Raw genomic sequence first — 13,546 nt, 5'->3', positions numbered from 1 at the left:
GTCCGGGGCAGGGCACGGCGCCAGCGCCCGAGCAGGGCTCCGGGGCCCGCGGCGGCCCCTCTCCAGCGATAACGGGCCGTTCAGCAGGCGCCACGGCGGGTGGTCACCGCCCGGTGGGGCCGGGACTGCTCGGGGGTCACCACGAGCCTGAGGGCCCCGCTCTCCACCAGTGCCCACCAGGGCTCCCGCAGGGGCACCACCCGCCGCCTTCGAGGCCGCGGAATCGCCCGGGCTGGTGGCACAGCGCGGCACGGAATGTCCACACGGAAAACACACGCGGCCGCCGCCGGCGTCCCCGCCCCGCTGCCCGCTCGCCCCGGCACCCCGCGGCCGGGCCCACTCCGGGCAGGTCCCAGTGACACCGAGCAGCAGCCACCGCCCCCAGCCCCAGCGGGCACACGGACCCGCCCGGAGCCGGTACTGGCCCCACCGCCGCCGCAGACCTCCGGGCCGCCGGGATGCACCGGCCCTGCCGCCGCCGCCCCCCGAGCGCAGCATCCCCCGCCCAGGGACCAGCGGGGCCGGGGACCCTTCCCGGCTGTGCCCCCCTACCCGCGCCTCGCTCACCTGCGGCGGCCAGGAGCCGGGGCAGCGGCGGCCGGGGCCGGGGCAGCGGGAGCCGGGGCCGCTCCATGGCGCGGCGCGGGCGGCTCTGCCAGGCGGCGGCAGGAAGCCCCCGCCCGCCCCCGCTGCGGAGGGGCGGAGGCGCGGAGGCGTCGGGAACCGCAGCCCCCGGCCCGGACCCGCCCCACGGCACCAGCACCGGCACCAGCACCGGCCCCGGAGCTCCCTCCCTGCGGGCCGGGCGGACCGGGGCTCGGCACGGCCCCCGGCGCTCAGCGCGGAGCCGCCGCCTGCGCGACTCGGGGGACTCACAGCCCCTGCCTGTCCCCCTCCCACCGGTTCATCCCGGGACACGTGCTCTGCCCCCGGCTGTCCCCACTCGGTGAGCCGTGCCAGGACAAAGGCTCCCCCAGGACACCAAGGTCAGCTCTGGCTGCAGGTCCCTCACATCAGTCAGGGTCACCACACCCACGGGAAGCCAGCGACCACTCCCCACCATCAGACACCTTGTGTCCATGCCACGGGGAAACCGCCACAGGCACAGCAGCCAAACCCAGCCTGCGTCCCCATCTCTGCCGTGCAGCTGCTCAGGAAATGCCCCAGAGCTCAGCCAGGCTGTGGGGCATGGAGAAGTTTCCAAGGGCACAGTGAGAACAACACCTGTGCCCCGGAGGCAGAGGGTCACTGGTCTGCGGGGATCTCACAGTGAGGCGCAGCTCCTGGGAACACCCCACCACAACACGAGCACCATGATCAGCGCTGCAGCCTCTGCTCCATTTTCCATCCTTACCTCCCCCATTGCCAGAAGATCTGTTATCCAGTGACACTTCCTTGGCTCCCAGCCTGGCAGGGCTGCTGTGACATGTCAGTGTTTCTTGGCTCTGAGGAAAAACTGTGCAGTGTTCAGAAATAACCTGTTCCTGCCTCGTGAGGGTTAAAGCAAGGCTCTCGTGCTGAGATGAACCGGCTGTACAGGAACAGCGAAGTGAATTTGCTGTTCAGCAGCAGGAAAATCATTCCCCCCCTTATTTTCCATCAGGAAAGCAGAAGCCTTTCACACAGAACTTGTTTTTATCAGCACTGATGAAATAAACAGTTACAAGCATGCAGGGTAGAGCCAAATCTCGGGGCAGGGTCCCCAGAGTGTCCTTCACACCCAACACCACCACCAGGATCCACCCACTGCGTGAGACAGAACAGCCACCACCAGAATGGTCTTAACTCTTTATTCCTGTTTTTTTTTTCTTGTTTTTAAAGGACAACACATTCAGACAGCTTTAAATACAACATCCACGTGCAGCTTCCAAAGAAGGCAGCAGTGGGACAGCGTGTGCACTCCCGTCCATCCCTGCCGGCACTAGCCCAGTCCTGGTGTGGGACAACTCCTGGGAAAACAAAATCCACATGTTTAACATCTCACCAAGCATTCAAAGGCACAGAAGTGGGTCAGGACACACTGAGCGCTGAACAGAGACACAGAAGGAGCCCCCAGTTCTCTCCAGAGGCCACAGCTCCCACCCTGGCCCTAGACAGAGAAGGGTGGAAGCCCCCCTGCCCCAGGGAGCTGGGGGGGAAGCCTGGAGCCACACAGGAACAGGCAAGAATGTGGATCCGGGCTGCAGGCTGGCCTGAGGCCACCTCATTTCCCCTGCAGCCCTCCCCGACCGCTCCTATAACCCTTTCCTGCCCATTTCCTTCCCGGCTGAGGCAGAGGAAATGGCAGTGGTGGCAGGGCTGAGGTGCCCAAACACACCCTGCACAGAACCCAGGGGCACAGGGACATTGGGCCATGGCTGAGAGCAACTTGCCACCCACTGCTGCCCCGGGCAGGAGCTGAGTGCTGGATATGCCAGGCAGGATGAGAGGAGAGGCTGAGCCCATGTCCTCTCTCCAGGTGCAAGTGGCTCAGGAAAACACCCCCATCCTCAGGAAAACATCCCCCACCTGCCCTCCCTGCTGGCACCCACAGCTGCTGCCAGCTCCCTCCCGAGCTGCTGGGCTCCCGCCTGTGCCACACATCACCCTGTGTGTGCCCAGGCACCCTCAGAGCACCTCTGAACTCACCTCTGAGCAACTGCTTCATTCATAAACATCCTTCTTATCTGCAATGTAATCTACAATCTCCTGTGGGCGCATCAGCTTCTCTGCATCTCCGTCAGGAATTTCAAATCCTGCAAGAAAGGGCACACACTTAACCCAAAACCAATGGAAAAGGGAGCAAGGTTGAGGAAGGGATGGCTGGTGCCTCAGGGGACACGCAGGCAGGGGCTGCTGTGTCAGCCAGAGCTGTCACTGCACTGCCCAAAGACAGGGGACACGGCAGGCACAGCAGGAGCCAGAGCCCCTTGTGCCTTGTTAAAGCCACCAGTGCCCTCCCAGAGCCCCCCAGACACCGGTGGGTGGCAGGGAGATGTTCCAGGCAGCACCTAAGGCCCCTCAGGCTGAGTGTGCTGCCATGTGCTGGCATGGAGCAAACAGCAGGGCAGGGCACTAGCGCTCTCAGCAGTGTAACGGGTCAGAAACAGCCCAGAAACGTCTGGCTTCTTTTTTAGTGCTCCTGGCCACACTCACAGTTCATTGGGGATTACAGACACACTGCCAGCAAAGGCTCTGAGAGTGAAACATCCACCTTGGGCTTAGAGAGTGACCAAACCTGTGGGGTTTGCCCTGCTCCCATAGCTTACCCTGTGGGGTTTGCCCTGCTCTTGGGGCTGGCCCTGCTCTGTGGGGTTTGCTATGCCTCCATGGCTGGCCCTGTGGGGTTTGCCCTGCTCTTGGGGCTGGTGCTGTTGGGTTTGCCCTGCTCTGTGGGGTTTGCTATGCCTCCATGGCTGGCCCTGTGGGGTTTGCCCTGCTCCCTCGGCTGGCCCTGCGGGGTATGCCCGTCTCTGGGAGCTGGCCCTGTGGGGTTTGCCCGTCTCTGTGCGTTTCTCCCTGCCCCACACGGCACAGGCCGGCGATGCCGCCGCTCCCACGGCCCAGCCGAACTCGTCGCCGTTACCGAACTCGTCCTCCATGGCCATGATGATCTCCACTTGGTCCAGACTGTCCAGGCCCAGGTCCTTCATGAAGTGGGACTCGGCTGTGAGCTGGGGAGGACACGGCGGTCAGCGGGACACGGGCGGCCGCCACGGCCGCGCCCGGGGCGCCAGCTCTCGTTACACCGGAGCCCGCGGCCCGGCCGCCTGCCCCCCGTCCCGCTCACCTTCTCGGGGTCGATCTTATCGTAGAGCTTGAGCACGTAGAGCACCCGGTCCTTGATGTCGGCCAAGGTCAGGGGCGGCAGGTCGGCGAAGCTGCGGCAGAGCGGCGCGACCACGCGCGGCAGCCGGAGCAGCGCGGGCGGCGCGGGGCGGCCCGGCGGGGCGGGCGCGGCGGGCGGCAGGCGGCGGAGGGAGCGGAGCGCGGCGGGGCGGGCGGGCAGCGGCAGCAGGCGGCGGGCGCAGGACGAGAGGACACGGGCCGCCATTGTCGCTGTCCCGGCGGGCGCCGCGCGGCGAGACCGGCGCCTGCAGCGCCCTCTGCCGGGCGGCGGCCGCAGCGCCCCGGGCCGCGATCCCGGTACGGACCGGGCCGGGAGCGGCGATCCCGTGACCCCGGCGGCGATCCCGTGACCCCGGCGGCGATCCCGTGACCCCGGCTGGACCGGGCCGGCAGCGGCGATCCCAGCCCTGGAACACCTCCACTGCGGGAAACTCCAGACCCTGTCTGGACTCTGTTCCTCTGTCACTGCACAGGAATGTTCTACCTAGATAGAACTTGCCATGCCTGGTAGCCTCTTCTCCTATTGCTCAGCACCACTGAGAAGAGCCTGGTCCATTTTCTTGGCACCACCTTTAGATAATTACACACATTGATAAGACCCCTCTCAGCTGTGTCTGCTCTAGAGGCTGCCCAGCCCCAGCTCCCTCATCCTTTCCTCGTCAGGGGGATGATGCAGTCCCTTCATCATTCCCACAGCTTCTGCTGGACTGGCTCTAGGAGCTCCGTGCCCCTGCTGTCCTGAGGTGCCCAGAGCTGGACACAGCTCTCCAGAAGTGCCTCACAGGGCTGAGCAGAGGGGAAGGATCCCCTCCCTGACGTGCTGCAAATGCTCTTCCTGGGGACACCATTGTGCCCCTTGGTCCCCAGGACACAGCGCTGCTCAGGACAACTCGGTGTCCACGAGAGCCCCCAGGTCCCCGTCCGCAGCCCCCCGCAGAGCAGTGACCACAGACACGGGCTGGTTCCCAAGGCAGCACGTTTAATGGCACCGCACGCGGCCCCGCCCGGCCCGTCAGGCGGCTCCTGGCTGCGGGGGCCGGTACCGGAACAGGTGCACGGTGCCGTCGCGGCGCCCGGCCAGCAGCCCGGCCCCGCCGGGGGCCCAGCGGGCCAGGGCCCAGTGTCCCGCGGGGCCCGGGGGCAGCACGGCTGTGCAGCGGCCCCGCAGCAGGTCCCACACGGCCACCGCACCCGACGTCAGCACGGCGGCTCCCGCGGTGTCCCACACGTCACCCTCCAGGTACCTGCGGGGACACGGGGGTCAGCAGGAGGCAGGGGATGTGCAAAAACACCATGGCAGCGTTTGTTCGGTTAGCTTAGGGCTCTGTTAAAGATTAATAGCAACTGCAGCTGACAGTCCGGACTGTTCCTCCGGGGCAACTGGGAAGGGAGCAGGCCAAGGAAATCCTCCTGGAGACTCAGAACATACTTGAAAAAGGTGTACTCTTATAAAGTGGTTCTCTTAAAAAAAAATCCCTGCAAGTGTCCAAGGCCAGGTTGGACAGGGCTGGGAACAACCTGGTCTACTGGAAGGTGTCCCTGCCCAGGGCAGGGTGTGGGACTGGATGGTCTTTAAGGTCTCTTACAACCCAAACCATTCTGTGATTCCATGACTGTTGAGTAACCAAGACCTTGGTCCACCACTGTTCCCCCACATCCAACACATTTCCTGTGTAAGGACACTGCAAGGCTGAGCCTTAAATGAAAGGCTGAGCCTTAAATGCAAGGCTGAGCCTGCTGATGCCTCAAAACACAGGACAGGAAGGAAAAGGCCATGTGCCTGTGGCCAGCTGCTCCACACAAACCAACCTGGCAACACGGGATGCTGCAGCCGCAGGCAGCGCCAGGGATATAGCCGAGGAGCCCAGGGACACTTCCCCCAGTCCCTGGGGGACAAAGGCAGCTCTGTGGAGCCCAGGGACACTCCCCCCAGTCCCTGGGGGACAAAGGCAGCTCCGTGGTGACGGTGACAGAGCTGACAGGGTGAGGGGTCAGCGCGCAGCCTGCAGTGGAAGCGGGCAGGAAGCAGCCCGCACCCCCGGCCCCCAGCCCGCGCACCGGACGCACGCAGGGCGGATGCAGCCCCTTATCACCGGGAGATGGCCGCTGGATCCCTGCCAGAGCTCGCCCGCTCCTCGGGGGCTCTCCCAAAGCCCCGCAGGAGCCAGCCCAGCCCCAGGACTCGCCTGCCTGCCGGGCCAGGGGGGAGGCAGGAGAACGTCACCGCCGCGCTCCGGCCCGTGCGCGGGTTGAAGGCCACCACACGGAACGCTGGGCTTCCACAGGACTCGCTCTCTTTGGCATGAGGGTGGCTTAAAACAACAAACAAAAGGCCCTGATACAGAGAGGGAAAATACATCACTAAAAACAACAGCAGAAGAAGGAAAACCAAAATAATTTTCCAAAAATTAACTGCTAGTCTCTCTCTAATCACAGCCCTATGAACAGTGATGCATTATTTTTACTGAGGAAAACAGAAATGGTTTACTTTCCTTATCAAATTAGATAAAAGCAAAAGCAGCTGCTGCCTGATAAGGGCTGATGTAACACAGCAGAGTGACAGCTCAGTGACCCCGAGGGATTTATGAATTTCTGTTCCTGTTTCAAAACGCTAAACCTGCCATAGGATGAGGTGACACTTCAAAAAACAAAAGAAGTTAATTTTCTGGGTCACATTTTAATCCCTACAAGCTTAAAATGTAACAAAAATTCCATGGAAAGCAGCACAACTGAAAACAGTAGTTCCCAGAACAGCCACAAACCAGCATGAAATATCCTGGGATGGATAATGTGAGGAAGACTCCAAAGAGTCTGACTCAAGGCACCATTATGGGACAAGACATTCTTGTACCAAAAGGTTATATGCTCACTGAAAACAATCAAATCCTTGATAAACCACAAAAACCCATCGGGAATCACAGCACAGGTAGAAGCAAGTGGGGAAAGATGATTAGTATGAATGTTGGTTTCACACAGCCCATTCCCTCGGGCATGTATGTGCAGAAGAACCATTCACAGAGGGGTTCTAATGCTGGCAGCACCCATGTATGACATGGAAGAGGCTTGCCAAGCACTAGGCCTGGGCAACAGCACTTCTGCTTCCCACACACAGCATGCTGCAGCTTTGGAATGAACCAGGATGCATTGCTCCCACTTAATTAGCACCCTGCAGAAAGCCCAAAGTCGAGTCAGCCAGTGTAGGTTATGTATTCCTCCTGTTTACCCTTGAATTATTTGCAGTGTATTGAAACAGAGCTGACAGTTCAACCCTCCCTAGCAACTTCAGTCCTTTATATCCCCATCCCAGTCAGTGCAGCCCAAGCATGAACTGTGAATTTTGTGTACGTACAGAGTCAGAATATGCTCGATGGCAGATGGAAGCTGGGTAGGAATAACCAACGTGCATCTTCCTCAGGAGCTGACCTGTTTTCAGATTCCTGCAGTTGGTGAAAACACAAATTCTGACTCATTTCTAATCACAGCTACACCCCTGAGCAGGATGGACATGGGTTTGGTTCCACATTAAGCAAATGAAGCCAATAGCCAGGAAGGGTGTAGTGAGGATGATACAAAAGCAATGGAATTACAGCAATTCCCTGTCTGACTGTGGTGCCACACTGATCACTGGCCCTCTGACAGCCACCATTTCATGGTGGCTCAGTAGGCAGCCCTGTACAGCCCTTCAGCTCCTGAAACTGCCTCCAGCCCCTAAATTGTGTGTGGCAGAGGAAACACTCACCAAACCACAATGCTGTTCCCTGCAGTGGTGCCCACCAAGGCCTCTCTCATCCCTTCTACTTCAGCAAAGGCTGTAACAGTTTCTTCAGGGGGCATCAGAGTCTGCCGGTCCTTGCTCCTGAAAGGAGAGCAGCACATAGAAGAGCAGGTAAAACAAAAAGTGTGTGTTCTGGAAGAGGAACATAACACTGCTCAACATCCGAGGTGTTTCCTCGCTTTTATCCCACCCACCACACAGGCACCACCCCAAAGCAGCACCCCCAAACTCACCCCCCTGTCTCTGAGAGAAAAACCATCTCCACTTGCTGCTCCTGCACGGTCCTGCTGCTGCTCACCAGCCTCCAGTCCTTTAGCCCAACAACTGCTTTTATATTCCCAGTTTTCACTAGGGAGTGCTTGAATGAGTCAGTCTCAGAAGAATAAAGCAAGAGCCTAAATCAAGACACAAGCATACACCATGGCAGGAGGAAGCCCCACTCAAATGTGCAGTAGCATATAAAGATCAGCCTGTGTTCAATCAGCCTGCCAGCTCTGAGAGATGAATAAACAGGTCTTTACAGTTGATTTTTAGAAATCCCTTCCACATTTTCCAACTGTTAAAGCAACTGAGAAAGTGCCACATGAGTAAAAAGATCATTTCAACCACTTCTCACAAGGAGCTGAGCTGCAGCTCCTCAGGGTGCAAAGCACTAGTAAGAAATAAATACAAAACCTTATTTCTCCAATCTCCAGCTCTCCCAGTGCTACACACACGAGGTTACAGGTGTCTGGCAGAGGAACAATCTGGATTACAGGGATCTGGGACAACAAAACAAGAATTCAGTGCCACCCACAGTGTCCCTTTGACTTTATTCTCATTTTCTAGAGTGTTTCAAGTAAAATGATGTGGAGCAGGATTGATTTTCAGACCCCTCTCAAGAAGCGCACTAAAATGAACAGCTGCACTCTCTGCTAACCGATTGTCTAATTAAACAATCCCCCCTGATACAAGACACAAAACACGTCTCGAGGAACTCTAAGGCAAAAAAAAAGCACAAGCGAAGTGCAGCCACCGTTGTGCGCACGAGGTATTAAATTCCAGTAGATAACGCGCAACCATACAAGCTCCAAGCTCCTTGTATCTTGGGAACTAACACATGGGGCAAGGAAGCTGCCCTTAATTCTAGACTGTGTTCCTACCTCTCTCAGGTGCCAGGTGTAGACCCTTGCCCAGCCGGCGGGTGCCCGTGGCTGCCAGAGGGACACGGCGCTCTCGGAGGCGGTGACCATGCGCAGCTCCCTGCAGCCGGCTGCTGCCCACCACACCGCGCCCACGTCCACCGCGCCCGAGCACCAGCAGTCCTGCCCAGACAAACACTGCTGCTTTCCTCTGACACACAGCACTACCTGCTGCACTGTCGTGCACAGCTGCTGCTGCCTCGGTAACAATTCCCTGCTGCTCACCCACCTTTAGCTCTGACACAAACTCCAAGCTCTCTTCTCTGGGGCCATCTGGCAACACTGCAGTCAACTGCTCTGCTATATCTTTTATCTGCATGAACAAAGTAAAGAATGAGGATAATTCAACTTTGAAATTATATTCAGCACCTGCAAGAATGAGGCAGAATTGCTGCACGCTCTCTGTCACTCTCATGCAGGTACTGCATGCCACTGCTACGATCCATGCAAAGAGAACTTTTCCCTGAAGTCAGACAGGACTCTGGAAGAAGAGGGTTTGCCCACAAAACCATTGCCTTAGTACCCTTCACGAAGATCCCAGCTTGTTACCTGTTCAGGTGAAGCTCTGCAGGATTCCTGCTCCTTGTTCTCTGGCTGCTGATGCTCCTCCAAGGACACAGTCTCATCAGATTTGTCCTCAGGACCTCTTTCAGCTGCTGAAGGCAATGCTGTACCTTGCTCCTCCTGGTTTCTGGCAGACTGGGCAGCAGAGCTGTCAGGGTGCAGTGGCACAGCAGGGTCTCTGTGTGCCACATCCCCCAGGACCAGGGCACCTGCTCCTCTGGGGGAAGGTGGGGTCACTGGCGAGGCAGGCACAGAAGGTGTGTCAGGGAACACCTCAGTGTGCACTGAAGGTAAAACACCTGGGGTTGCACCCACAGCAGGGAAAACAGATGAGGAAATTTCAGGGTGAGTGGGAGCCTCAGCTAGGACAGTCCCCATGGGAGTAAACAGCAATTCATGGGTGGAAAGCTCCTTCTTGGAAGTCAGGCTTTCCATGCAAGGAAGTTCAGGCAATCCAGTTTTGGAAGGCGAAATCAAATTACTTCTGAGATTTTTTTCTTTTGGCTTCTTTTGTGCATCTGGTGTGTCCTCTGGAGCCACACCATCCCCAGACACAAAATCCTCCAAATCATTCACAGGGGAAGATTTCAATTTCTCCAGTTTCAGCACTCCAAATTCCTCATTTGGTAAGTGGAAGTCCCTGATGCCCAGCTTAGGGACCAGCCACTGGAGGCTGCGGAAGGAGAAGAGGGAGCCACGAGTGTCAGGGTCCGCAGCAGGGAGCCCAAGGGCAGCAGGACCCTGCGAACCCATGGGACTGCTGCATCCTCTGCTGCTGTCATCTAAACACAAGAATACAAGACAGAACATTGCATCATAGAATAACCAGCAACTTGCCTTTTCAGAGTCTTGGATTTTAAAAAAACATCAAAACACCGTATTTATCTTAACACATACAAGTGGCACTTTTCTGGAAAGACATTACACTCTGCAGTTACTCTACACCTCTGGATAAAGCCTTCAGCTCAATGACCACCACCAAAGCCTGACAGATATGCCTGAGTGCTTGGTCAGTTTGGTTTATTGGTTTTCTCCCTACACTTTCTCTTTTTACAACATTCACAGACCCTCATAAATGAGAGAATAATCATTAGCATGCAGACACAGTTGGAGGAACAGATGGACATTCATTTGCTGGCAAACCAGCCCTAGTGTTCACAGCCTTCACTCCAACAGCAAGGGCAGCTCAGAAAGTTCCCAGCCCTGCTCTTCCTCTGTTCATTCCCTGCAGAAGTTTCTGGAATTGTTCAAGGAACATGGGCACAACAATAATCTATTTTTAAATAAATAAATCTCATTTTTAAAAGAATAATAGTTAACTCCTATAGTATTTTCTTGCATAAACACAGCAGGGTGTGAACAGCAAGGCCTGCACTCACAGGGATGTTCCCTGCCGTGGGGAATGGGGCATTTTGGGGAGTTCATAAGTGAGGAAGTACCTGTTGAGCCTGTTGGGGGCCTGTGTCTGGCAGAGCAGCGCAGGGAGCGGCGCAGAGGGACACTGACCCCAGGGAGCTGCTCAGCTCTTCGCTGCCTCTTCACACGCTGCACTGGATGTTTATCTCCCTGACACACAGCAGCACTGGCTTCCACATCTCCCACACGGCTGGCAAAAGTGTCGCTCCCTGGGCTCAGGGAATCGCTGCTGTGGAGTGGATTTTGAACCTGCTCTAACAGAGCCTTATGGCATTTGCCTGGCACTTGGCTCCTGCCCGGACGAGGGTCAGGATCCACTGGCTGGGTAGCTCCAGTCACTCCTGGCCCTGCAGACCCCAGGGCTGCAGCACCAGACAAACTCCTCTCATCTGAAAATGGCTTTTCAAGGTTAGCATCACAGTTTTCCTTTTCACTCTGGTTCTCATTTGACAGCAGAGCACTGCTTTCATTGGCCAATGTGGCTTCCTGACTCTCTATAAGCTCTTGTGACATTGGATGCATGGGGGCTTTGCAGGCAGACTTTCTTCTTCCCTTCTGTTTCCTCTGGGATTGTCTCTGCTCTTGCCTTGTGCTGGTGATGCTTTTCTGAGAAATGGATTCAAGAGAAGTGCTGCTGCTGCTGGATGCAGGAAGGGATTTCTGAGAACTACTTGAGTTTGCTTGATCATTTTCTGCCCCAAGAAAAGGGAAGGGCCCAACACCTGGCTCCAAATCACCCTCAGCTCTCTCTTGCGAGGGCTGATTGGGGTTTGCATCTTTCTGCTTGCATTTACTCCGCTGACCTTTCTTGCTCCTGCCCAGCTGGCTGAGGATTACAGCATCCAGGTCCACCTTCCTCTGGCAGTTGGACATGCGGCGAGTTGTCCGGATATAGTACTCCACGGGGAAGAGCAGCCCTTCCACCACTGTGCAGGAGCTCAGCGTGCCCTCAGGAGCCACCACCTTGGCAGCAGGAGAGAGCCCTGACTCAATTTCAAGCTGTTGATTCTCCAACAGTTCTTCAGCACTGTCCAGAGTTTTATCTGCAGGACAGGGATTCAAGGTATTAGTGTCACTTGGATGTCCTTTATGGTTTTTGCTCTTCTCGGTTATGCTGTTATTTCTGCTGTCAGGCAATATTTCATTTTCTGACATTAAATCCAGGAGCCCGCGTAATTCTCCCTGATCTTCACACAAACTCTGACCCTCCGGCTGTTTTACTCTACTGAGGGATTCTTCTCTGCCATCACCTCTGGGGTCAAGCAAAACAGAGTCTGCATGCTGTGGACACAGCTCATGTCCATCAGGTGTGGCCACAACCCTTGAGGACTCAGGCTGCCAGATGTCCCTGCTGTCCCTCAGCACATGTGGGGACAGCTCAGGCTCTCCTGCAGAGACACTGCCCTCAAACACATCCTGTAAAAGCCCTGATGCTGCATCAGGAGTGAAACTATTTCTTTCTCCCTGCACAAGCACTGCCCCAGGTGCCCTTTGAGCAGGTTCCTCAGCATGCAAGAGGCTGCTGTGCCTGAACACTGGTGACTGAAGCTCCTCTGCACTGGCAATTTGATTTTTCATCATTTCACCAGCACCGATTAGATGCACATCATGCACTGATTCCCTTTCCTTTGATTCCAGAGCCTTTGTCCGTCTCCGCAGCTTCATCATGCCTCGGGAGGTCTGGGGCTTTTTCTCCACGGGGACAGGCCTGATGATGCCACAGCACAGGTTTTCCTGGCTGGCCTGAAAGCTTTCTGCCCGGGAGCTGTCCTGTGGGCTAAGCTCATCACTGGAGAATTCTGGAACATGCTTAACTGTGACAGATGTTGTCTTCTCTGTGTCAGCATCAGAGCAGGTTTTAGTCTGTAACTGAGAGGGCCCATCTCTGTCAGCACTAGGAGATGTGTTATCTCTAGAACCTGGGGGAAAAAATGCCACACGTGTAAAGTACTCCTAAAGTCCTGTCCAAGAAAAACATCACACGGTAAAATCAGGCTTTGTTATCAGGGAAAGATGGGGATCTTACAGTCAGGATCGGAGCACTGCAGACCTGGTGAAGAGGGAAGCAGAGCAGACATTACTGCAGAGCACGGCTCAGCCCAGGGCAAGGGCCGTGTGGGGGCAGTGGATGTGGCCGCAGTGGCCGAGGGGACAGCGGGGCCTGGAGGGAGGGTCAGCAGGGCCGGGTGCAGGACAGTCCATGGGGGCACTAAGGGGCAACAGCGGCCACCGCGTCCCCGGCTGCTCCCACCGCCCTGTCCTGGGGGACTGCCTGCGGCTCCCACCTGGGGCACCCCGTTCTCCCCGGGTCTCACCTGAGGCGCCCCGTTCTCCCCGGCTCCCACCTGTGGGGCTCCGCTCCCGCCGGCCGTGGCTCCTGGCTCGCTCGGCTCGCCGTGCGCGCTGCGGACACACAAGACGCCGGCAGGGCTGGTACCGGCTGGCAGTGCCCCGGTGCCCCCCGGCCCGGTCCGGCCTGGCCCGGCCAGGCCCGCTCCGCTCACCCGCAGCCGGATGACGGTCTCGCTGTACTCCCGCCTCAGCAGCGCCAGCTTCTCCCGCAGCTGCAAGAGATACCTGTCGGAATGGGCCCGGGACGGTCCCGGTCCCGGTCCCGGTCCCGGTCCCGCCGCCCCGGCCGGCCCCGCACCTTCTCCTTGTCGGCGCCGCTCAGGGCCGCCGCTGCCGGCGGGGCCTCCATGGCAACCGGGGCGCGGCGGGCGCGGGCCGGCGCGGCGGAGGTGACGCGGCGGAAGCGGCGCGGGCAGGGCAGGGCGGGCCG

The 13,546-nt window shown here is 57.7% G+C and overlaps 2 protein-coding genes across 3 annotated transcripts; both read right to left on the bottom strand.

Annotated features, from left to right (window-relative positions):
* Positions 1–1,776: 1,776 nt before the first annotated feature.
* Positions 1,777–4,055, bottom strand: NDUFAB1 (NADH:ubiquinone oxidoreductase subunit AB1). Its single transcript, XM_084216363.1, has 4 exons — positions 3,770–4,055; positions 3,566–3,653; positions 2,629–2,735; positions 1,777–1,949 (listed from the first exon to the last, which is right to left on the bottom strand). Exons 1-3 carry the CDS (start codon positions 4,031–4,033, stop codon positions 2,644–2,646), a joined length of 444 nt encoding a protein of 147 aa, XP_084072489.1. The 5' UTR covers positions 4,034–4,055; the 3' UTR covers positions 1,777–1,949; positions 2,629–2,643.
* Positions 4,056–4,818: 763 nt separating this feature from the next.
* PALB2 (partner and localizer of BRCA2) lies at positions 4,819–13,489 on the bottom strand. 2 transcript variants are annotated; one of them, XM_084216547.1, is made up of 13 exons: positions 13,415–13,489; positions 13,269–13,328; positions 13,080–13,167; positions 10,788–12,683; positions 9,334–10,130; positions 9,014–9,097; positions 8,746–8,907; positions 8,279–8,364; positions 7,837–7,998; positions 7,568–7,684; positions 7,178–7,265; positions 6,015–6,163; positions 4,819–5,072 (listed from the first exon to the last, which is right to left on the bottom strand). In XM_084216547.1, exons 1-13 carry the CDS (start codon positions 13,463–13,465, stop codon positions 4,841–4,843), a joined length of 3,972 nt encoding a protein of 1,323 aa, XP_084072673.1. In that variant the 5' UTR covers positions 13,466–13,489; the 3' UTR covers positions 4,819–4,840. The 2 variants fall into 2 exon arrangements, with proteins under 2 accessions (XP_084072673.1, XP_084072674.1); XM_084216548.1 differs by having other exon boundaries at positions 13,110–13,167.
* Positions 13,490–13,546: the final 57 nt, after the last annotated feature.

The sequence above is a fragment of the Fringilla coelebs genome, assembly GCF_963513975.1.
Source record: "Fringilla coelebs genome assembly, chromosome: 16".
NCBI classification, from domain to species: Eukaryota; Metazoa; Chordata; class Aves; order Passeriformes; family Fringillidae; genus Fringilla; species Fringilla coelebs.
This window is presented reverse-complemented; position numbering and strand designations above follow the sequence as displayed.